Genomic DNA, 27,244 nt, shown 5'->3' with positions numbered 1-27,244 from the left:
AAAATATTCCATTACCCTTATGTTTAACTTTGACTTCTCCCGTGTCAATACTATCTACTTATTTATTTAATCCTTGTTTAACAGTTTTCTTGGTTTCTTCCCCAAACCTTTTTCCAAATTCTTTTATTGTTCCTATCATTTCTCTCACTCCTGCCACCTTTTCAATTGCTAAATTATGTCTGCGTTCTTCAGCGGCTTTAGCATCAGCTGCTTTCTTTACCGTTGAAAGTTATTACAGTTGGTGAAGCTGTTTCAATAGCTTCTATTATTTTCATAACTAAAGTTTCTGCTTTCATTTTTAAGGGTGTATTTTTTACTCAATTCTTATCATTCTTCTATCTGCTATTTTAATTAAATGTTTTGCTTCTTCTAATAATAAACAATAACCTGTTACATCTCCTTGTGTTTTTTCAATATGAATATTCATGTTCACTCCTGTTTTGAAAAGATCTTCTTGGTGAGCTGATAGATCAAAACAGAAGATTGGATGATTAAGTGCAAAATCTACATATTTAAACTGAGGTAGATTTCCAAATAATTCACACATATTTTTATAGTTTCTATACAATTCATTATAATCCTTTGTGGTTGGATTAATTGTTAAAGGTTGGTTAGGATAATTATCGTTGTTTAATCTTACTTGAACTTTATGGATTAAAGGATCTTAAGTTTGGTTCATTGCCACTCTAAAGACATTATTGTTATTCGTTTGAGAATCTGGTAAGTTCTTGAAACCAACTATTAAATATCTTGCTGGTTTAATAGTGTTAGTGATTGGCCAGGTGGTGGATTCTCCCGTTAAAGTCATACTACCTACCGTGTTACGATGACGATGAAGAAAAGCTATTTCAATATCTTTAGTTAACGAGTTGAATATTCTCGTTTCTACTTCAATTGATGGTGTTATTACGGGTATGAAAAGTTGGAGATTCGTTATTTATAATTTTGCACCTGAAGCATTCTCTCCAAAGAATATCTTATCGTCGTTGATTTCTCTTTGTAGATGAATTTTATATGGTAACCCTATGGAAACTTTTCTGTGTTCCAACAGACCGAATGAAGGATATAATTTCCAATTACGTAATTACCCCACCTATTATTCTCAACAATATTATTGTACTGAAGTACTCGTTTTTCGAATCCATGATTAGCTGCTCGTGCTACTCTTTCTATTGTGTTTCGAGCAACAACTCTCACTCTATCTAAATCGGCATCATTTGCAACATTTCTTACCGGTTCTTTTAAAACACTTCCACTGCCAACATCGGGTATCCAACCTGAGACTGAATCGAAATCTTTAGGATATAAAACTGTTTTCAACATTGTGTCGAATTCCCCAGGATGTTTGATTGTTTCTATCGGATTTGAAAGCTTCCAAAACCATCTCGCTAAATAAAAATGGAAAGAAATTGTTTTCTAACGTTGTATTTGTTTGTGGAACACGATTTTCATTGGGAGTTCCATCTTTAATTTTTAAATCGCATCTGAAATAAGCATCGGAAAGAAGCAACCAATTCGATAATGAATTTATTTCGAAGGTAATTCTACCCCCATCATTCAATTGGGATTTAGAACCAACAGTAGGTGAGATGATAATATAATCCTCTTTTTTCTTGTTAAACGAATAACGAATCGGATCGTATAATCTAAAGATTGGATCTAGTATTTTATTTGCCATTTTTAAGGTTTAAAATTTGAGTAGAAAATTTCAAAAAAAGAGTTATCTATCTTCTACATTATTTTAATATGCTTTTTTGATAGAATGTAGGAAATTGATTGAAGGTGTTTTTTTGGTGTATGAATTTTATGAAATGTAGGCTGTTTTATGAAATGTAGGGAATTTAGGTCTTTTTTAAGTGTAAGAATTTATGAAATGTAGGGAATTTAGGTCTTGTTTTTTGGGAGTTCATAGATTGGTTGCATTTTTCCCATGAAATGAAATGGAATGTGGAAAAATGCGACCAATCTATGAGCTCATATACTACTAACTATAGCTAAACATTTTTTTTGTATAGTTGAATAATTGCACTTAGCTGAAGACAGTGATATGGACGGGTAAGCTATGGCTGTTCTTTTCCTGAATGGTATTGGGAAAATACTGCTCCAATCGCAAATTGAGAAGCATCAGTCTGCAAATAAAAATCATCGGAGAAATTAGGAAATTTGAGTATAGGATCAGTTGTCAAGATTTGTTTTGAAACGAATCTTCACACTTACTGTCACTCCAATAAAAATGAACGTTTTTCTGTGTGAGCACATTGAGTGGTTTACTTATCCCAGTAAAATTTTTAATAAACCGTCGATAATATTTCGGTGACGTTAGTAGGGCGTGGAAAATTAACAACTGATGATATTTCATCCGGATGTGGTTTAATTCCATATTGGGAAATCTGATGAACTAAGTATTTTATTTCCGGTTGTGCAAATGAATATTTGTTAGGTTTTAATGTTAAATTAAATCACGGAGTCTATCAAAAACAATTTTCAAATCATGAGGGTGGTCCTTGAAATTCCTAGAATAAATAACAATGTCATCTAAATACAGCACACATATTTGCCACTGGTTTACCCTTTAAAACCAATTGCATTAATCGCATGAAGGTGCGTTTACAAGTCCAAAGGGCATACGACGAAATTTATAAAGGCCACTCTTAGAAGCGGATAAGCGTCCCTTAGAGTTACTTTATTAAGTTTATCAAAATCTATACATATGCCAAATGTTGAATCTGGCTTTCTGGCAAGAACAATTGGGAATCGCCCCAACTGTTATAGGACGACTGTCACCGGTATCAATGGTATGAAATGTTTTCACAGAATATCCCAATCGTTTACCTGGTTTCATAAAATTGTCCTGAAATTTTGCAAGTACTTCTTTTAGTTGTTTGGTTGGGTGTATGGGTGTTTTTGTCAATGACCATCATAGATGTATCAAAGGTTTTCTCATTATTTGAAATGCTTGTTCAGATGATGGCGTGGTCTGTTGAGAAATTAGTCCTTCAGATACACTTTTGATTTATCTATCGTACAAGCCCATGCTAACGGTTCATCTTTATGTAACGGAATTGGGTCATCTCCCATGTTCATCATCATGAGAATTGCATTGGTCAGTGCCCTAGCAATCATGATATATTTGTTTTCTCTGTAACATTACAGTTAGGATCTAAAAGAATATCGTATGTTATAGTCTGATTCGTATTTACGTTTACTGGTAAAATTGATTGCTCACATGGTTGGATGTTAACATTTTCACTGAGAGCTACTCTGGAAACAGTTGGAGCACGAGGATCTGTTGTTACTGGCACAGACCTGTCATAAAACCATTTATTCATTAGAGAGACATCGACTCCGCCATCTAGAAATGCTTGTATTCGTTGACTTCTAAGGAAGTATTGGATCAGATAGGAATCGTATTTCTGGAGGTTGTAGAGGAATATTGTTAATTATTGTTAACAAGAATTACTGGTTTGAAGGACATTGGTGCGCAAAATGACCATATTCTTGACAATTAAACATCATCTCTAAAACAAATTCCTCTATATGATGGTGGATCTCGACGATCAATTCTAGGGGAGTAGCGATGATTTCTAGAAGAAGTGTGTCTGGCGAAATCTTTGTTTAATGGTGTTGTTCCGGTTGGTATCTGTTCTGAAAGTTACCACGTTAGTTATTCCAGGAATCATTATGACGTCTGCCATCTCTTCGCGAACTTCGGTCACTTGTTCTGTGATTATTGTCGTGATCACCTCGCATACGACTTCATTTATAACCATCATCACGTGTGTCTCGCCTGTATGTATTACGATACTGTCGCTTATCACAGTCATAATTAAGTGTTTTGTCTGGATCTGGAACTGTGTCTATATCTCTGTTCGGGTGATGATTCTTTTCTGAAACGAGGCTGTTCTCTATCTCTGTCAGTATTCGGATCATCGTATCGTCGTGTATCTTCAGCTCTCGCTATAGTCGAAGTCGCTGCAGGATGTATAACTTATAACGGATTCCATTTAAGCTAATTTATAGTTTTGGCAATATGTATAATCTTCTCTGATGATTAGTGTCACTGTGTTGAGAATGTTCATAAATATATCTTTTGACTCTTTCTGGAATAGTATTCATAAATCTATCTATCACAGCGGTTTGGTTCGAAATAATAATGTGCTAAAATCCGTATTCTAGCCGCATATCATTCATAGTTTTTATCAGATTCCATATGAGCTTCATTAAACAGAATGAGTTTGGTATCTTTATGTAACGGTCCAATAAATGTTTGTTTTATCATCTGAATTATTGCATTATAGTCAGATTATATTGTATCAGGCATAATTTCTCAATTAGTTTTAGCGTATCCATCTAATAATAATGATAAAACTTTAACCTTTTGTCATATAATGGGTTATCTAAAGCTCTGTGAACTTTTGTTAGCCATTCCTTTAAAAATATTTCAATTTCCGGTTCGTTTCCTTGAAAAGTACCAGTAAACTCTTCCATTTATATAAAGATGATCTGTCTATATGGCTGTCGGTCATTTCGTCTAGATAATTGGTCCGAAAGAAGTTGAACTTCAGTTCGCAAACGATGTTGTTCATTTTTTGTATTGTTCAACAGTACCCTTATGTTGACTTGCAAAATGTTTTAAGGCATCGTCAATGGTTTGTTGTCTATCGTCATCTATTTTAAATGTAAATTCCCTCGTAGTTTTTCAACTTCCTTTTTATTTTTTTCAGATGGGAATGATGAGACACCTTCACTTTTCCCCAAAAATTGAATTGAATTGTGTTACTCTCTGTGAACTATTTTAGAGTTCACATTCCAGTGACAACTTACCTGAAGGTAAGTTTATCTTGAAGGTAAGTAGACTGGAAATATTCAACTAACTAGATGATAAATCTTTGCATTGAAATTCGAATTTGAAATAGGCCTAGGTTAGAGTAGATAAGACAGCTAGTCTACGAAATATTTGTGTTGTTTACTTTGTTCCAGAAACTTTCGGTTTTAGCGAGTAGAAATGATTATCAAGTCTCTATTCTGGGGTTCAGTAAATCATCACGAATTGATATATTTGATGGTAGGCTGTGTTGAAGAAATTCGAGTATTATGCAAACGATGCGAATATTTTGTTTTTGTTCTTTCATTGCAGTGCGTCCAATTTCACTCAATGGTATATAGAATGGCTATAAAATAGGAGAGATTAACTTTTCAGAAATATTTTGTTTCAATGAATCCTATTGGTCACAACAAATACTATTTCTGAAGGAAATATCAGTCAGCTCACTTAAGTTTAAGATCTCCTGGATTTTAAATAATTTCTGAAAGGGGATACAGGTAACTACTTTTCAGTTCCATTGGATTTTTAACCTGAAAAAGATCAAATTTAGGTTACCAGCAGAAAGCAAAGTAATTTACAATATGTATTGTTCAAGAAAATAACACATTTTTATAAAAAATATTGTATTCATCATGATACAAAATGGAGTGATATGATATATGAACTTCTCAGTCTGAAATCTCTGTGACTTTATTACACGGAATTTTGAAATTTATCACTATCAAAAACTTTGAAAGAATCTCCTCAATTCCATCAGTCATTTATCTGCCAGAATATATATAATGTATAATCCAAATTTGTTACTGTAGTAATTGAGTTAATATTTTAAAATCAAGTAAGTTTTTTTTTTGGAATTCCATTCATAATCCACTAAAGTAGATAGAAACATTAATAAAGAAACAGCATTTTTGTTAGGAGATGTCACAAATTAGAAATATGGATGATCCAATTAGAAACTTTCTTATACATTGACCAACACAAATTTTAATATAAAACTTGAATTGATTCATTTTGAATTTGATGCATAGACAAAAGCATAGCACTAAAAGAATACAAAAAATACATACATTTGTTGTGAAAAATGATAATTATAACCACAAAATCAAGCACATATCCAGTAAATGTTTACATTCAAAAGTATCTTAAAGTTTAAAGGCACATGTAGGCCATTTTGATCAATCATACTTTATTCTCAGAAACGGGATTTTTTTTAGCTAAGCCAATCAGTAATTGTTCATGTTCATATGTGTCCAGAATTATCCGTCATTTTAAGATACTCTGTGATATAGAAAAGACATAGAAATAGTGAGTAAAATTCCTAGTTTTTATGCTAGAACTTATGCTAGCTAGTACTTCTGAAGACTATTTACATATATTATTCAAGACTAAAATCAACCCCCCAAAATGCTGCACCTGTCCCTAGAGTTTTTAATGAATTTTACTGAACAGAGATTATGGTGGTATTTTTCAAAAATAATAAAAAACATAAAACAATATACACATTATCAAGAGCTGATAAGTAGTTAATCAGCAAATAATCATACAAATAATAAACACAAATTATAATATAAATAGTTTGTTAATTTTGATTTTGATCTATAAATGTTTCTGTACTAAATTCCTCACTCTATACCAGGCCTTTAATAAAATAGTCCTGACCAGTTGAGACTATCATGCTGTCAATGTTGATGGTATGTTTTATTTTTTGTTGTAGAATAAAATTTTGATGTCGAGAAGAGATATTGAAGGCTAAAATTGAGTTCTATCAACTGGTTAATCAAATATTTCAAAGGATACTACCTCTTAGATTAAACATGATTTTAAAGTCTCAAACTTGGCCAACATTCATCAGTTTGACTTACCAGGTGCCATGACTAAAAAACAGAAACTCTATATAAGACGATACATCCATTAAACTAAACAATTATTGGAACATGCTTTCAAGCAAAAATAACTCAGTTTAATAAATCATTACTTAGTTTTATTGCCTTATTGGATTATAGAGGGATTCTGTTGTATAGTTGTATAGACACCAGGTCAGTCCACTGATAAACAAGGACTCATTTTAACCAAGTTTTAAACTTTAAATTCTATGGTCAACCTAAGAGGTAGTATACCTTCAAGCCAACATTTCCTTTGCAATATACAAATCAACAGCCCTACATTCACAGATCATAACCTTCCTCTAATATAGTGATGGCATTACAGTGAAATCTGTAAACTAGACTAAATGCGAGATTCTCCACTGCTTGGATTTTGATGTTGTGGTACCTGTATTATCTGTGGATCCTGGAAAGTATTTGAGGTTGGTAAAAAAACATAGGGACTGGTTTGTTTATCAGAAGAACTGCATGCAATGTCTAACTTTGAAATTTCTTGAGCTGGCTGCAAAGTATCTTCGTTAGCACTGAGTAATGCTGATTCAATCTGGTTGCCAGAGACATTACTTGATTCAGATTGGCTTGAGTTTTGATTGATTCCTGTAACGTGTATATATGGTGGTGCACTATCACCATCTGTGCCTGTACTCTGTGATGTTGGTGAACTACTTGATGCAGAGCTTGATGAATTATGTATGGAGGATTGTGCAGGTGGTAACTGGATAAAAAGATTATTTGAAACATATGGAGCGTCAAAACCATTACTAACGGCATGTTTTTCTGATAAAATAGCTTCACTTGATATATATGGTTTAGTACTGTTCCCTGGTGCTGGCAAAAGGTTGTTCATTGCAATTCCTAATAATCTTCTTTCACTCAATACAGAACTCTGTATATTGTCAACATTGTTCTCAGACATTTTGGTTGAATCATCTGTTAGAAGATCCATTTTGAAGTAAGATTCTGCTTCACCAGAAGAAACCTTCATTTGATTTCTTTTCTCTTCACCATTTCGTTTCTCACTGAACATCTCTGAAAGAGATCTTGCCTTGATCTCTCCACTGTTGGAAACTTCCTCTGATATTGAAGGAAGATGTTCTCCTCTCACTGATGGAGAATTAGGCAGACTAAAGGTGCCACTATCATCACTTATCTGGGTCTTTAATTTGGGCGTTTCTTTCTGATTGACCTGCTCTTCACCATTTATCTGAAATATATCAACTTTATATGGAATTTGAACTATGTGATTGTTTCTGGGATCCAATTTTTACTTAATACCTATTTAATTTTGTTTGAAAAGCTGTAAAGAAAAAATTAGCTTGAAAATTTAATAAAAATTACCTCAACAATGTCATTTATATAACCAATCTCATCATAACCAGATTTCTGAAAAAGAGAGGAATATACACACAAAAATGATACAGTATAGTCAAGCAAAGACATTTGTGCATGGGGGCAAATCAATACGATATGAACACGAGCTATTTAGGTATTTTAGGTAATGGAAGTAGTAATCAACACCACAAAAGTATGATTTGTTAAATATTCAAGTTTACTCTATCTCTATTATTATAATATGAAACAAGTGGTTGCTTAGCCCTTTTAGTATATCAAGGGCAGTCACCTATCTGTGTCAAATCATACCAAAAATTTAATTTGTGCAAGATGTTGTTGATTTAAACAAACACACATTATTTAATAAAATTCTGACATAAACTGTCACCTCTATCGCTCAGAAATTTTGATGCGTTTTTACTTAGTCATGGTTAATAACTCAAAATTGTCAAACTTAATCTTGACTAAGATCTCATCATTATAAATGATCTCACCAAATTTCATTTAAATCAGATTAAAACTGTAGTCTCTACTGTGATCGCAAACAAATTTTGACGCGTTTTTCATAAATCAAGGGCAATAACTCAAAAACCATCATCGAAAGATAGCCAATTTCGAACTTGTCCAAGATCTCATCATTATAAATATTCACACCAAATTTCATTGGAATTGGATAAAAACTGTAGTCTCTATTGTGTTCACAACCAAATTTTGAAGCGTTTTTTATAAGTCAAGGGCAATAACTCAAAAACCGTTCATCGAAAGAACGTCAAATTCGAACCTGTCCAAGATCTCATCAATATAAATGATCACACCAAATTTCATTCAAATCAATTGAAAACTGTAGTCTCTATCATGTTCACAAGCCAATTTTGACGCGTTTTGGCTAAGTCAATGGCAATAACTCAAAACCGTTCATCGAAAAATCATGAATATCGAACTTGTCCCAGATCTTATCAATATAAATGATCACACCAAATTTCATTCGATTCAGATGAAAACTGTAGTCTCTATCGCGTTCACAAGCCAATTGTGGACAGATGGACCGACGGACGGACATGGGTGACGACAATATACGTCCACATTTGATGCGTTTTTACAAAGTCAAGTGCAATAACTCAAAAACCGTTCATCGAAAATGCATCAAGTTAGAATCTGTCCGAGATCTTATCAATTCCAATGATCACACCAAGTTTCATCAGAATCAGTTGAAAACTGTAGCTTCAATCCTGCTCACGAACTATTTTTAAATAATTTTGACGCGTTCTAACAAAGTCAAGGGCAATAACTCAAAAACCGTTCATCAAAAATGCATCAAGTTAGAACTTGTCGGAGATCCTATGAATTCCAATGATCACACCAAGTTTCATCATAATCGGATGAAAACTGTAGCTTCAATCCTGCTCACGAACAATTTTCAACAAATTTCAAGTCGTTCTAATTCAAGGGCAATATCTCAAAAACCGTTCATCGAAAATATGTCAAATTCGAACTTAACCGAGATCTTATCAATCTAAAGCATCACACCAAGTTTTTTTTCAAAATCAGATAAAAACTGTAGTCTCTATAGTGCTCACAAGAAATGTTGACGGACGGACCGACGGACAGGGGCGACGACAATATACGACCACATATTCATGTGGGCGTATAAAAATTAATCTTACCATGCCTTCTTCTTTAATTTTAATCTCTTTGATAACATACTTTTTACAACAATTGTCCCAATATTTTCTACAGAAAAAAAAAACAATCATTTATTCTATAATGGTAATTAATTATGAACTAGTTAACTAAATAAACACTGTCCTTAATTCAGGAGCGAGCCTCCAAAGACTATGGGTACAAATAGGGTGCAGACTGACTAGATTCTAGGGCAACTCTCTGAATTCAATTTGTGGAGGTGACATAGACTTACAAGCCTCTCAGTGTCTGAAAGGGTCCTTTGAAGAAAATTTGCGAAAACTTGGATTGATTCTGTGCATTTCTAGCATATATTTTAGGGCTAAAATGTATAAAAAAATTATATTTTTAAATACATCAAAAATAAAGAGAGAACAGATGTGGGTGCAAACCATTTGTCTAGGCAGGCAATAGCTCCCCCCTATCCTGTGATCCCTATTCAACAAGCAAATTACCTATACTCAGCCATATCAATCCTGTAATCCCTATTCAACACGCAAATTACCTATACTCAGCCATATCAATCCAGTGATCCCTATTCAACATGCAAATTACCTATACTCAGCCATATCAATCCATTGATCCCTATTCAACATGCAAATTACCTATACTCAGACATATCAATCCACTGATCCCTATTCAACATGCAAATTACCTATACTAAGCCATATCAATCCTGTGATCCCTATTCAACATGCAAATTACCTATACTCATCCATATCAATCCTGTGATCCCTATTCAACATGCAAATTACCTATACTCAGCCATATCAATCCAGTGATCCCTATTCAACATGCAAATTACCTATACTCAGCCATATCAATCCAGTAATCCCTATTCAATATGCAAATTACCTATACTCAGCCATATCAATCCAGTGATCCCTATTCAACATGCAAATTACCTATACTCAGCCATATCAATCCAGTGATCCCTATTCAACATGCAAATTACCTATACTCAGCCATATCAATCCATTGATCCCTATTCAACATGCAAATTACCTATACGCAGCCATATCAATCCTGTGATCCCTATTCAACATGCAAATTACCTATACTAAGCCATATCAATCCATTGATCCCTATTCAACATGCAAATTACCTAAACTCAGCCATATCAATCCATTGATAGGCAATCACATATCAATCCTGTTATCCCTATTCAACATGCAAATTACCTATACTCAGCCATATCAATCCTGTAATCCCTATTCAACATGCAAATTACCTATACTCAGCCATATCAATCCTGTGATACCTATTCAACATGCAAATTACCTATACTCAGCCATAGCAATCCTGTAATCCTTATTCAACATGCAAATTACCTATACTCAGCCATATCAATCCTGTGATACCTATTCAACATGCAAATTACCTATACTCAGCCATAGCAATCCTGTAATCCCTATTCAACATGCAAATTACCTATACTCAGCCATATCAATCCTGTGATCCCTATTCAACATGCAAATTACCTATACTCAGCCATATCAATCCATTGATCCCTATTCAACATGCAAATTACCTATACTCAGCCATATCAATCCTGTTATCCCTATTCAACATGCAAATTGCATAACATAATGGTGTTGGCAAATGGCCACGAGTCCAATATTGACATTAATAATGAACTCCAAATATTGGACTCTTGGTCCTTTGCCAAGTAAATGTGACCTGTTTTATATTAACGATTGATTTGGCTTCGAATAGTATGTGAACACTAGTCCTAATATATATATATATATATATGATGTGGGTTAAAGCATAAATCTCAGTTTTATTCTTCAATCATTTTTAGGGAAAGTTTAACTGGGTTAAAATTAAAATATTATTCTTATTATGTCAAATTTCAAGACAAATTTTGATAGCCGAATCAGAATATTTATGTCATTTTCAGAAATAATGCATAAATATTATCTTCATAAACTACACTAAATTTATTAATTTGATACAGAAGAATAATTCTAATAGCTCTGTCAATACTGCTATCCATATCGCTAATAATTAGTAATTGCTAATAACATTTAGCAATGCAAAATGTTAATGTAAATGACGAAACGATACAATGCCATGAAAGTGGTGTATTTAGGGATAATAAAAAATTATTCTACTTCCACTTCCAAAATCAAGTTGTATGTAATATCCATTTTAATCCATACCCATATCATTTATCAGAAAAAGAACGACAAAACAAGGAAATAATAGTATATATTTTTTTTATCAATCCTGATTGGACATTTTGAAAGATTTTCTATGTTTGTTTCTATGTCATGTAATTTGAGCTCATTTGATGTAGTGGTCCCTATTCAGTATATAAATTACCAATACTTAGCCATAGCAATCCAGTGACTCTTATTCAACATGCAAATTGCCTATACTCGGCCATAGCAAATCAAGTGACTCTTATTCGGCATGCCAATTACCTATACTTAGCCAGCCAAAGCAATCCTTCTGAGCCATAACAGTCTCTAATGAAACAGGTAGGTGGTGAGAGAGAATGAAGATAAGAAATACCTAAATAATACCTGCAACATATTCTGGAGATAATGAAAAATATCAAACTCATTGCAAACAGAATCCCAAAAACAATACCAGTGATCTCACTTCCACTTAAAGTATCTGAAAAAAAACTAGTGTTCTTCAAACAACTGGATATAATACACAACCTTTAGATGCTCAATTCAAAAAGTCTGCTTTGAAAATTTAAATGTATGGAACAGAGAAATAAGGGCAGAATAATGGACTTGTTGTTTGTGGATGTCCTGACTATATTCTATTTGCCGTTTCTTATACATTTTCCATTTCTGATTTTGATCAGGCAAGCATTTTGACACATACAATTAATGCCTTTGTACTTGCTAACAAGTGGTTGTCTAGCATGATATGCCCACTTTCCTGATACATTTTCAGTATATCAAGGGCAGTCATCGAAAGATCGTCAAATTAGAACTTGTCCAAGATCTCATGAATATAAATGATCACACCAAATTTCATTCAAATGAGATAAAAACTGTTGTCTCTATTGCGTTCACAAGCCAATTGTGGACGGATGGATGGACGTACTGACGGAAAGACCGACAACAATATACGACTACATTATAATGTGGGCGTATAAAAAAGTGTATTCAGTCTTTTTCACTGATCCATCAGTGAACCATTTTACAAAGAAACACTGTATTCAGTTGGGCAAATATTTACTTACGGTTTTCATAAGGAACTCCATATAATTTTTCGCTTTCAGGGCCCAATCCTCCAGGTGATACAGGTTGCATCCAAACACTATAATTAGTTTCAGCTTTTAAATCTGTTAACTGATAGTTACTTATTCTACTGTCAACTTTTTCTGTTATATATTTTGCTAGAAATATAATTAAACCGTGGTCTAAACAATATCTTTGTCAAGCTGGATGTACATTAGTACTGGTGACTGTTGGTTTGACAATCTGATATGTAGTGCTAAAAACTATTCGACAGCATTATTCGATTTGCATTCGAACATTCAACGATATTTTCAATTGAAAAATTGCATTGAAAAGTGGGCTATTTACGACTGAATTTCGCTGTTTTTTCACCTGCAAATACAAACTTATAGTTGGTAACAACTCGCTATGAAAAGTTTATGTCATTCAAATAGAGATTATTTAATACCCGATTCCTCTAAAGCCGTGAAATAGATAATTAAATTAAATTATAGAATATATCATATTGAAAAATATCCAAGAACAATAAGAAAGGTATCGGATGTTAACATTCTTTAATCTGATTGAACAATAAAAGATGTCTATTTATATCAGCTAATCAGTTTCTTACTTTCATTATCTTTTTACTTTCGGTTTTTATGTGCAGGTAGAGATGGTCAAAGGTGAATCCTTTGATTATCCAGCACAAGTAAATCAAATGAGATGTGACTAGTAAGAAATTGAACTCGTTTTCAAGAACAAGGGCAATAACTCATACTAAATATTTTTTGATTCTTCTGATTTTCAATAGGGTTCATCCTTGGGTGATTACGAACACTCATACCAAGTTTTGTCAAAATCTGTCAAGAATTGTGTCTTGTAGAGTGTTTACGAGCAATTTTGGACGGACTGACGGACATGGGCGACGGAAATATACGCCCCTCATTTCATGTGGGCGTATAAAAATCTGTTGCCCCAATTATACATTTTACTAAATCAAAGGAAATAACTCAAAAACCATTTATCAAAAATGAGCCAATTCAGAACTTGAGAAAGATCTTTTCAACATATACATGCATACCAAATTTCATTAAGATCTGATAAAAACTCTAGTCTCTATTGTGTTTACAAGTTAATTTGATGCATTTTTTAAGGACAATAACTCAAAACCTGTTCATCGAAAGATTGTCAACTTCAAACTCCACTGCCATCATATCAATTTCAATGCTCACACCAAGTTTCATCAAAACCCATTGAGGATTGTAGCTTCTATTGTGCCCACAAAAAGTTTGGCCAATATAATAAGTCAAGGGCAATAACTCCAAAAAAGTTCATCGCAAAGTCCTCAAATCCGAACTTGAATGTCATCTTATCAATTCCAATGCTCACACCAAGTTTCATTAAAATCCATTGAAAATTGTATATTCTATTGTGCCCAAAAAGAATTTTGACAGTCAAGGCAATAACTGAAGATAGCTTGCCAGGCAAGGTAATATACGCCCACTGGCAGCTATCATTTTGAATGAAAATATTTAGCAGTACACTAGTATGAAATATTCAACCTTCAGTCATACACTTCTTTTGAACTCTTTAGGCGATACTATTGAGTATAAGTTATTGCCCTAGTTCTTGAAAACGTGTTAAATCTTTAGCTTGTGAAAACTCTAGAAGACAAATTTTCAATCTTCAGCGCGGTACTGAATAATAAAACCAAGTTTTGTCAAAATACGGCAAGAATCATGCCTTCTAGAGTTTTTAAGAGCTACAAATTGAATGAGTTTGCAAAAATATACTAAATATTTTTCAATTTTTTTGATTTTCAATAGGCTTTATCCTTAGGTGATAACAAACACTCAAGCCAAATTTCGTTAAAATCTGTCAAGGACGGACGGACAGACCGACGGACATGGGTGACAGCAATATATACGCTCCACATTTCATATGGGCGTATAAAAAGGATTTATCAAAAAATGAAAATCAGATGAAACCTGTAGTCTCTTTTGTGTTTACTAACAAATTTGACGCATTTTTCCAAGTCAAGGCAATAATTCAACAACCGTTCATCAAAAAATTGTCAAATTCAAATCAGTCGGAGATCGTATCAATATAAATGATCACTACAAATTTATTGTGCTCACAAGAAATGTTGACGGATCGACCGACAGGGGCGCCAGCAATAAACGTCCACATGTGGGTGTATATAAATGTACCTGTAAGACTTGTATTTTGGCTTTGCCTTCACAACCCACCTACATCTTTCTTGAACTTGGTAAAAAAGATGCGCTCTGGCATTACTCTATATTTATAAGTAAGCCATTTCCCAGTTTTTTAATCTCTTCAAGACAACTTTGTACAGGTTAGTCAAATCGACCGTCTCAAAGGACACAACTATACACTTTGTTGAATGCTACTTTGGATTATCTGTCCAAAATTCTGTACAATTGAAAGTTCAGTTGCTTCTTTCCCTCCCTCTACCAGAAAGTCTAACATCTAAATTGATGAACAAATTACCTGTACAGTTACCATGCTCATCTGTTGGACAATGATAAATATTATAAGACTGTATGTATACTAATGATTGAGAATGACAAGTTTCATATTTCCAACTAACTCTTAATGATCGTTCTGGATTCTTTTTGTCTAGTTGTAACTGAGGTGGATTTTTAGGTACTGAAAAATAAATAGATGGTCACCATTGAATATGACAAGTCATGTTGGACTTAGATAGTAACTTTAGATTTACAATTGTTTTTAAATTAATTTGACAAAAGGAGAAAAGTTCAAAATCAATATATAATATTAATATTAAATTAAAAAACATTCATATTACCCAATCAAAAGACAAACCAATTTTTAGCCACTATCATGATCACATACAACAGAAAGACAGGAGCAAATAGAATATTTATCCAAATAAAAATATTCTCGTCAAGAGTTCAGCACTACTTTTGTATAAATTTTGTCACAGTATGGTATATCTATCTGCCATATTATTCTTGTCAAATGGTTCAGATCATGAACACATACATACTAACCTGTCCATGACTGATATATACAGTTAGCAAATATCATTGGTGTCGAGATATTTCTCTTATAGACAGCTGATATAGAGAAAATATATTTCCTAGCTTCTACATCTTCAATATTCAATGTATCTGATCTTATTATTTTATTAGTAACATCTCCTTCAACCTCTACCCAGTTTATATCACCCTAGAAATATGTTAAATGTAGCCCTAATCAAAGTGCAGTGAAAATCATGATTAAAAGAAGGCAACATTATAAACAGTGGATATCAAAGCTCTATGTATAGCATTATTTAAATCAGATTACAATTTCGTTTCGTTATTACATTGTTTATTGTGGGACTTTGCTTCTGCAGTTTATCATATTGTCAATTCTGTTTTTTTTTTTTTGATTTTTACACACCTTTTCAAGCAAAGGCTGCAACATCTGCAGCAATATTTCTACATTTGTGGACCTTCTGTAGTGGCAAAGTTGTTAATCAATATAAATTGGAACATTTTTTCAAACCGTAAGTTCTACAGCTCAACAAGTGCAAAGATAGCTTGTGATGCAAGGTAACATACGCCCACTGGCAGCTGTCAGAAAAAAAAAAAAAAGTCTTTAGTGACTAAAGTACGAATTTTCTCATATTGAAGAAATTATTTACGCTGAATAATTCCACAAAATTTTTTAAAATCAATATCAATAACCCAAATACAACAAACAATTAAATCACACAGCTCTAATCAAGGGCAAAAACTCAAGAACCGTTCATCAAAAATGCATCAAGTTAGAACTTGTCCGAGATGTTATCAATTCCAATGATCACACCAAGTTTCATCAGAATCGGTTGAAAACTGTAGCGTCAATCCTGCTCACAAACTAGTTTTAACAAATTTCGACGCATTTTTACAAAGTCAAGGGCAATTACTCAAAAACTGTTCATCGAAAATACGTCAAATTAGAACTTGTCCGAGATCTTATCAATTCCAATGATCACACCAAGTTTCACCAGAATCGGATGAAAACTGTAGCTTCAATCCTGCTCATGAACAATTTTTAACAAATTTCAAGGCGCTCTAAGTCAAGGGCAATATCTCAAAAACCGTTCGAACTTGACCAAGATCTTATCAATCTAAAGCATCACACCAAGTTTTATCAAAATCAGATGAAAACTGTAGTCTCTATAGCGCTCAAGAAATGTTGACGGACGGACTGATGGACCAACAGACCGACAGACCAACGGACCAACAGACAGGGTTTGGGTTTTCTTTTTTGCATCTACATGTAATATCCGATCAAAAAATGTTTTGTTTTTAGTCAGATTTTTTTTAAAATTTTAGATGCAAAGACAGATTACTGAAGTTTACAATATGATACAAACTTTTGAATTCGCTTCCTGTTCAAACGGGAATTTGACTTTCACTTCCGGTTGAACTACTTCCGGTGAGCAACAACACTTATATTGATCGGTAGTCAACATTATTACAATAGATAGCTTGCCAGGCAAGGTATCATACGCCCACTGGCAGCTGTCAGAAATGATAAAACAGTCTTAAGTGATTAAGTATGAATTTTCTCATATTAAAGAAATTTTAATAGTTTGAATTCAATGATATATATATTTACTGCCAGTTATTTATGCTGAGAAATTCCACCAAATTTTAAAAAATCAATATCAATAATCCAATCACATCTAATTATCGCCTCAATATACATGATCACACCAAATTTCATTCAAATCAGTTGAAAACTGTAGTCTCCATTGTGTTCACAAACAAATTTTGATGCGTCTTCCTAAATCAAGGGCAATAACTCAAAAGCCGTTCATCGAAAGATCGTCAAATTAGAACATGGCAAAGATATCATCAATATAAATGAACACACCAAATTTCATTAAAATCAGTTGAAAACTGTTGACTCAACTGTGTTCACAAAAACATTTTGATGCGTTTTTCCTAAGTCAAGGGCAATAACTCAAAACCAGTTCATTGAAAGATCGTTAAATTCGAACAGGGGCGACGGCAATATACGTACACATTTCCATGTCAGCGTTTAAAAAACGAAGACAAAAAATCCGCACCGGAAGTGATTTTGGCTGCCATAATGATAAGACACACATTTGTAAAACGAAAAATGGGGCCTCTATGGAGAAGTGGGCATATATAATTTTTGATGTGTATGTAAACTGCAATCGATTGCCAACAAAAATTAGGAAGTCGAATTTTGAATTTCGCTTGTGCTTTTTTGCAATTTCCAGCTGAATTGTTTCGAAATTTGAAGGCTCATGACCTTGACCTTTGATGACCTTGACCTTCATTGAGTCAAAGGTCATTGACCATGGCTATCAGTTGATACTTTTACATTTTTTACTGCCGACATCTCGCCGAAAACAGCCAAATTCACAACTTTGGACTGCTCTAGCACGTGATCTAATAAACCTAAAGGGTTATTTTTTTTTTTGAATCTTAATGTGCTTCTCATGCTCTTTCCAGTGATATATAACAATTGCTTTTTAAAGCAAAATTTAAATTGGTGATTTTTGAAATTTGAGTGTTTTTTACAACATTTTGGCCTCTTTGGGCTTAGTATATGTCTATCCTATGACCTATTTGGTGTAGAAACTTGAAATTTGGAACACAACCAGACATTTTGAATATTAATTGACCTATGTCAAAACTGGCACATCCGGGTTAATTTACTCATTTTGAAGCAGGGGAATAACTCACATAGAATATATATGTTCAAAAAGAAACTTTCCATTTGGCCAGTTAAAAGAACAGTTGTTTCAACTTTCTAATTCAAATTTTTTCTGTTGATTCTTTCAGATTTGATGTCTGAGATCTACTTACACAACCTTCCAAAAAGAGAATTTTTCACAACTTTTGACTGCTTTAGCATGTGACCTATTGAACGTAGAAGGTTGATTTTATCAGATTCCCTAGAAAATTGGCACCAGTGGTTCTAGTATCTTTTTGTTACTACCTCTTAGAATTTCCAAACTTGGCCAAATAGAGTATATATTTATCAGAGGACTTTCCTGGTTCAAAATGACTTTGCATACAAAATCAATTGATTGAAATATATCAACTAATATGCTTACTAACCAACTGACACCCTTTCACCTTATGATCTGATATCTGTTTATATAGACAAGATATAGCTTACCTCACATCTAATAGATGAACTCTGACACCAGAATAATTTATAATAAAGTGGTTGAGATTTAAATCCAATCCATTTAGCAACAACATTTTTATCACTTGTATTAGTTTCTTTAAATACATTGACTAATAGTCTGGCATCACTTTCAAAAGGTGCGAGCTCTAAATAATGTGAACATTTTCATATAATAGTTTTCTGTCAAAACTTTATTGTGAGAAGGCTGTCTGCTACTTCTGACAATGTTCATTTAGCATTGAAGCAATAAGAATTGTTCCATGGTATTTTTTTCATGCATTAAAAATGGCAAATCTACGTAACTTGAGTTAAAAGAAATATATGTGAATATCAGTAATGAAATTATACATCCTGCTTTTTGCACCTGACTGAACTAATGAATACGGGCAATACTATGCAATAAGGGAAATTTGACGAAGACAATGACATTAGCCTACAATTTTTTCAATTTCCAACCGTCAAGAGATCTTTTATGATACAGCTAAACTCAATTAGTTATCATCACCCTTGGGATAGAAAGTCAATTGACTTACCTTGTAGTTTAGGTATATATATAAATGTATTATTTGTAGATGTACCAAAACTGTTGGTAGCTTTTAATTCTACTAAATAATCAGTTGAACATTTTAAACTATAATCCAAGACAAATGCAGTACTCGGTACACTTTCAGTCAATTGTTGCCCAGAGGATATAGGTGTATAAACAGCAGTGTATTTGTCCATGATTCCATGAGTTAACCTTTCAGCAATATGCTGTAATAAATAATTTCAATAACTTTACTGAACACCAACATTTAGCTGACTTTAAAAATATACTGCCAAAGACATGGAATTCTACTTTTCCACAGCAATTTGTCTATTTTAGTATATTACATGCGAACTGAAATTAATGAATTGGACGGCCTATAAAATGCACAAAATTTATTGCATCAATAATAATGATTACATAGCCAATAGAAATTTTTGTTTGTCACATTGTCTGCCAAACATTTTGATGTAAGAATTTCAGTTAATAATTGTTATACTATTCCCACTGTTTTGCAAATTAGCGACATATTCCATATATTTGGTTTTCAACTTGTTTACTTGCTCAATGTCGAGGAGAATGTCAAATGCAGTGACAATTGTGGAAATGGATGCTTTACCAGGGACTAATGATTATTAATCACAGCCATCTAAAGTTTTCAATGACATTATTAACTGACCATATTCAATTGTGTCTATTTTAATACCTTTGAGAAGAATTTACCTGAATAAAAAGTGTGACCTTTCGTTCATTATTTACACAGAGTCCTTGATAATAACTACCATTGGTTGTTTTTGGACCAGAACCAGGCACTAGAAAACAAGACACCACCGTCCAGTCACAAAGTTTGGTAGACAAAGAAAATAAAATGAATTAGGAGCTCAATTCCCCCATTCAAACAAATTAATTGGGCTAATAAATGTCAGACAAGGTCATAAAATATGCAATGATTGTAATTTATTTCTCCAACTCTCTTTTAAATTCTTACTGTGTAGAGATTTCTATCAAGCATTCATTAAGTTTGTATCCCATCAAATGACTAGATTGGACCTCTGACCTGCATTACTGACAATGGGAAGCTGGCTCTTTTTTGACCAACTTTGGAATTTCATCCCGACATGTCTTGAGACAAATGAAGAGTCTAATAAGTTGAAACAAACTAATGAAGAATCTGATGGTGTATATATACCTGTTGGGTTGGTTGTGTATTCTACAGATTTTATATCACTCCAAACACCATGCCTTTTTATGGGCAAAACATCAACATCAAATTTATATTTGGAATAGGGATGAACATTACACACTGTCATGCTATCTTCTTTCATAAGCTTGTCAACAACCTAAATCAAAACACATATTTTATGGCCTACTTGAGTGTAATTGTCAATATTGGTTAGAATGAATATACATATATGTGGTATTCTTTATTCATTATATTGGTCCCAATTGTGATATGAATATTTGTGGTTAAAGGGATAGCAAAGATGCTTCTTTTTATGATTATGGAGATAATGCCATTTAATCAAACACATTCTGATCAATTTAATAACTTCTATCATCATTGTATGATTATTTTCAGGGCTACAATAAGTTCCTTACTAGTGAATCATTAATCAAATGTTACTTGCAGTAATAATACTTTAAAACGAGAAAACATAGTTAAGGGTATCAATTCCTAAGTTAGTATCTGTCCAGTATACAAAGTGTAGAGATACGCTTACCCAAGGTTGCAGTTCCCATTTAGAGCTATATGTTACTCTAATTTTTAGTTCTCTTTCATTTTTCCAATCAACATCAGCATTACTGTGATACAAATCATGTTCAAACTTTAAAATAACACACTGATTTTCTTCTGATATAATTAGTAATTTATTTACTGCAGCCGGTTTAACTGTTGGAAAAAAACCCACATACTTTAAGTTGTAACCTGAGAATACATTATCTACAGAACATGAAAATTGTTTTTTCCCTAAGTATAATAGATTCAAACTATAAGTAGTAAGCTGAATGCATGGATGTACATTATCCACATTATCTTCACTATCTATAAACTATTACATAGGGAGGTAAACTTTGTGTTAGGGGCTGAAGTAATGAATATTCATGTCATGTGATCATCAAGCCAACCAATCCACATTTTTCTACATACAGTTGTTTTGTATACACATATGAAATTCATAAAAATTCTATAAGTATGGACACGGTTGTTCCAACAACTTTATTCTTCCTAGATACTGTCTAACATTTCAATACTGTTTTAGAAATCAAAATATATTGAATTACCTTCAATTTTAGGCATGTCATAAGTTTTATTAACAGACACATCTTGTTCACCAGTTTGTTTATGACTTACAGTTATAGTGAAATTATAACTATAAAACCTAAAGTCATGATGGAATTTTGATTTATCATTTTCTACAGTAAAATTGCCATACCTGTAAGAAAAAAGTATCCCAAATAGTTCCATCCTGGAGGGAATATGTCAAATTTGGACATATTGTAGCCATTGCTAGTTTAACTTCACAGAACATTGACAAATGCTGAAATCTCATGTTTTTTGTACAATGTCCTTGGTCAGAGAAAATACATGTATCATAGATTTTTTATGACTTTTTTTCTTTTTTTTTTACATGTTGTGGAATACAATGTATAACAGAAGTTTTTCACATTGAACATGGAATCACTTATACTTACATCATAGAATGTTCCCAAGCTACAGATACATGCATTTCTTCCAATTTTATATAAGGTCCTAAATCCCATGTACATGTTAAAGTTTCCCAATTGTAAATTTGACATGTTAAATTTTCTACAGGCCTTGGTTTATCTGAAATTTAATTTCAAGGCATTCTAATTTTTAATATGGCAGCTCATATCAATGAGAAATGAGAAATCAGTGAGCATAATGAAAGAGACATTTTTCTACATACATTTCCAACTTCCATCACATTGAAGCCCAAAACTCCACATTAGTATACATTAGCGCCAAACAGCGGGGAAAGACTGAATGAAAAGAAAGATTTAAAATACTCACATTCTATTTTCAAATTTTGAACACTATAAAGCGAAAAATTATCAAATTCACAAATATATGTTCTTATATCTTTATCCTCTTCTGTTATTGGTAAGCTTGCTTGGATAGTAGAGTTATTGAGCTTCTGAAGAAATTTGCTGTCTATGCGAAAATTACCACGATGGAATACCAGAAGGTCTGCTACAGCATCAGACGCGGTGCAGTTCAGCTCTAATATATCCCCGATATATACAAATGGGTTATCAGGCTTTAATTCTACTACTGTAAATAGAAAAAAAACATGATGGTCAAATAAATTTACTTAAACATTTGTAACTATCTACTCTTCAACCTAGTCTAAGATTGTGATCTGGTTTTCAAGAATATTGATGTGAGAAAGATTCTTACACAATCATAGTTTGTAATCTTCAAAAGGGGAAAATGACATGGACTTTTTTGAATCTTGATCCATAATTCAATGTCCAAAAGCTGACAAAATCCACGAGGTAAGAAAAACTTTAAAAGTCCGTCAAATATCTGCTATAAACTCACTCATTCAAGCATAAAATAAATTGAATAAATTATTAGCATGAAGCTAATCTATCGATCAAACTTTTCCATCTTCTATTTGCCTTTATAGTTTCCTACATACCTAGTTTTGCAGATACAAAATCAGGAAAACAACACAGGTACAGAAATACAACTATCAAATGTCTACAAATCTTTGGTTTCATGTTGATTCTATTCTACACTAAGACATAGACTATTCATGTTTACATACTGCCTTCTCTACCTAATATAAAATAACAGATAATAGATATCAAAGACATTCGGATACATACCTGGATATTAATTCTCAAAGCTCAGTTTTTGATTCTTGAAGAACTCTTCAGAATAAATACCTGATTTTGCACACAATGGATTCATTTGTAATGCGGCAAATACCAAGGTGGTACACCCCTGGACTCTGTTTCTCCACAAACGTTATTTTTGACGTTATCAAATCATTAATTTAACATTTATGCTTGTACGTTAATCTACGATATTTTGAAAAACAGGGCTCTGGCACTTTACAAGAAAATTTCATCATTATTTCAATCTGAAAGATATGTCGTGGTTTCAGGTCAACAAGCTCTAAAAATATTTTGATACACAAAATAGGCGACGACTGCACTATTTAACTATTAAACAAGAGTAATAAACAGCCATTTAATCTTATCCATATGTTGAGTTCAAAGTGAATTAATATGCAATGTTATTTCAGTTGTAAAAAGATTTCAATGAACATAACTGCAGGTTATAAAGGGATTATTTATAGCTAGCCCATATCAAGACTGTTTTTAGGTCAAACAATTCAAGTCCTATAGAGGGTTATTTAACCAGTGCACTATTAAGGATCGAAGATTACTGTGTTGTAACAATAGTAAGACAGTTAAAATTGCAAAGACACAAGAATTTGTTTATAAAAACATAAGGGTTATCCAAACTAAGAGCAAGGCCTGTCCATGGTCAAGTATAGAAAAAAATTGTTTGGAAATTTATAGCTTGAATTTAACACATCACCTTCCCAGAAATTACACTTGAAAATGAGCTACATTTAATTGACAGCGTTTCTGATCAATAACCCAGCCCGCACATTGTTGTATTTATATCAATCTACACAGGGGTACTGGGGACTGAGGGTACAAAAGGGGGACAACTGTCAAGGATGAAATTCAAAACGCTCAAACAGCTCTGTGAAAACATGCAGAGCCTCCAACTGAGTATGTAAAAGGGTTCTCCACAATTTTTTGAAAAACAGAATTGATTTGGTGCCTTCTGACACATATTTTGGCTGATAGGGTCTTTTTTGAGCAGGGTATCATCTTTTTTTTTGTAACCTGGGAACATAGCGATTTACAATATTTAGGGTAAATTTCGATATATCATACATCATACATATCAATGCCATTGACAATGGAACCATACTACTCGAGAAAGACCCAATCAAGTCATATTTTGGAGCAAAATTGTATAGAAACTATATTTCTTCATTTGTTAGAAATGAAGTGGGGTTAATATATTTAAAGTGATCCTACGTCTTAGAATGAACATAAAATTTAATTCTCAAGAATGGTCAATATGAGTATATATTCATGAGTGAACTTACCTGGTGTCATAGAGTTCCCTGTAAAATCTAGAAAATTAGAAAATTCATAAAACTAAGTACCGGTAATTATTGAAAAACGCTTAATCATAATAGTTTATTGCATTTTTGTTAAGTTTTTTCGGATTTATCGGATTATATAAGGATCCTGTTATGTTATTTATCACACCCGTATATCTACTGATGAATATATACACTTTTTGGCCAAGTTTAAAATTTTTAAATTTTATGATTATTCAAAGACGTAGTATCCCTTTAAAGGCAGTAAACAGTAAATTCGGTTGTCAAAAGCCTTATGTACTTACACGTCGCTGTTATAACTCCTGACTGCCTTATTATATTTAAACAAAACATGTTTTATTCGCTTTCTTTTAATTTGACAACCTCCATTTTATTCAGATGAGAAATGAAAACATTAGTGCCAGTTGATATAAGGAATTATTTTGAAAATTACAGACCTTTAATCCTAGGTTTCTTCATTTTTACTCCAACAGGATGAAATTTTATTTCTATTTTTAAATATTTCGGGGAAATGCTGTAGTCTCGATCATCCAGTCTTTCTTTGCTTTCGCGCAGCTTCGACGGACGGTACTGGTATGATCTATTTTATCATAGCCTGGGCGTCAAGGACTAGCGGATGTAAATGTGGATTCAGACCACGACTTATTAAGTCCTCACTTCAGTTATGATATAAATAATAATAATAATAAATTCTTTATTTGGCTAATCATTAAAACCTTTTCACAACTGAGCCCAAACTTTAACTGTACAATTAAAACTTATAGACCGATGCCCGCCCCTAGCATCAAAGTTTTGAAGACTATATTATTGAACACACAATTTTTTACGTATGAGAAAAAGAACCATAATAATGTGAATCATGCTCTTTATGACTTAAAGGGATACTACGTCTTAGGATGAACATAAAATTTTAATTTTGCTCAAATTTAGACAATAACAGTATATATCCATCAGTGGACTCACCTGGTGTCCTAACTATACATCAAAATCCCCCTATAATCCGATATATCCACAAAATCAAGTAATTGATTATAAAACGCTTAATACACCCATTAAGCGATTTTCAAATCGCGAGTCTAGGAAATCCGGTGTAATTTTCAAGGGGAAGTAACTCTCAAGTGGGGCTTCCCGCGTCCTTGTCATATTTTGAAGACGGAATAATGATGCCTCGTAGGAGATTTAGCGACTCCGCGAAAAAGCAATTCATATAATTTAGAATGAATACTCCACCACTGACACAATTTTCAACGAATATTAATCATTGGCAAAGTTTGTTTGTATACACCGGAAGATGATTGTTTCATGTTTTAGCGTTGATTACCCAGACTCTTTTTTTCTCAAACTGAACGGATTCATGGCTTGCTCACTTTTTTTTAAAATTATGATTATAGTTTTATTGTCGATTTATGCATACTTATTTAACCAATGGTCACTATTAAACACAAATATTAGCCACAGGACGAGTGTATTCTAAGACGTAGTATCACTTTAATTCTTTACAAGACAGGCCTAAGCCTACTACTTAAATGTCAGGTCCCAACGTGTAAGCTAATCAACAACCAAACCAACAACACCGAATCATCCAATTTGATCCAATCCAACTACCAACTACTACGACTACCAACAACTACCTAGTTTGCGATATCAGCATCAGCTGGAAGCGAACGTTAACTTGTCATCTACCTACCTATGTGTAAGCTCATAGATTTAGCTGAAACTGGTACATTGATACTCTGAAATAGATAGGGGTCTTCATTTATACTACCGATGTCACTATCTTAGGTGAAAATACATATTTTGTTTTTAATTTTTTTTTTATGCCTGGGGAAAGAATAAATAGTAAAATGTTACTCAGTATTGCCCTCTCGTTTATCAAATATAGGCGTGTTTTATTAGAGAAAAAAAGTGAGAATTAAGCTAGATTTTTATAATATAGTATTATCACATTATATAGAGCTAGAGTATAGACAGAGATATATATTTATTTTCTGTCGTTACTCTAGTGAACAAAAGGGTTGTATTAATATGACATAATAAATAAGTTCTATAGTGATGATGATACAACTAAAAGCTAAATATATTTGTTCCCCTTTTTTGTTCTGATAAGGCGTAATGATTGATGATCCATGTTGCTTAGGTTCTTGAATATCTTTGGATAGAATATTAGGCCTACCACTATGCAATGAAATCTAGTCTATGTGTCTTAGACGACTTATATAGATTGATCTAATTAAGACACCAATTACTCCTTTACTCCTTTTAATAAGCACGATGAAAAGAGACGTTGCTGAACCAATTGATGTCGATAGCCAAGTTTTAGACATTTTAACGAGAATAGCGGGAGTTCATTGATTTCCCCAAAAAACCCAAAACACCATTTTTATACGCCCACATGAAATATATATTTCCGTCACCCATGTCCGTCTGTCCGTCCGTCGACAATTGCT

The 27,244-nt window shown here is 33.0% G+C and overlaps 2 protein-coding genes across 2 annotated transcripts; both read right to left on the bottom strand.

Annotated features, from left to right (window-relative positions):
- Positions 1-313: 313 nt before the first annotated feature.
- On the bottom strand, positions 314-1,323 carry LOTGIDRAFT_152239 (hypothetical protein; the record flags this gene model as incomplete). The annotated part of the gene is made up of 2 exons (XM_009045686.1): positions 314-560; positions 1,094-1,323. 2 exons carry the CDS (start codon positions 1,321-1,323, stop codon positions 314-316), a joined length of 477 nt encoding a protein of 158 aa, XP_009043934.1.
- Positions 1,324-6,953: 5,630 nt separating this feature from the next.
- LOTGIDRAFT_228002 (hypothetical protein) lies at positions 6,954-25,275 on the bottom strand. Its single transcript, XM_009045685.1, has 18 exons — positions 25,235-25,275; positions 23,283-23,423; positions 22,652-22,912; positions 22,312-22,444; positions 21,901-22,052; positions 21,339-21,544; positions 20,807-20,957; positions 20,341-20,429; positions 19,625-19,844; positions 19,080-19,237; positions 15,941-16,118; positions 15,417-15,575; positions 12,929-13,084; positions 12,252-12,345; positions 9,956-10,042; positions 9,705-9,771; positions 8,047-8,091; positions 6,954-7,912 (listed from the first exon to the last, which is right to left on the bottom strand). The coding sequence occupies exons 2-18, from the start codon at positions 23,362-23,364 to the stop codon at positions 7,052-7,054; spliced, it is 3,099 nt and encodes a 1,032-aa protein (XP_009043933.1). The 5' UTR covers positions 23,365-23,423; positions 25,235-25,275; the 3' UTR covers positions 6,954-7,051.
- Positions 25,276-27,244: the final 1,969 nt, after the last annotated feature.

Source organism: Lottia gigantea, assembly GCF_000327385.1.
Source record: "Lottia gigantea unplaced genomic scaffold LOTGIsca_1, whole genome shotgun sequence".
In the NCBI taxonomy this organism is placed as follows: Eukaryota; Metazoa; Mollusca; class Gastropoda; family Lottiidae; genus Lottia; species Lottia gigantea.
The sequence above is the reverse complement of the archived record's forward strand: the minus strand, read 5'-3'. Positions and strand labels throughout refer to the sequence as shown.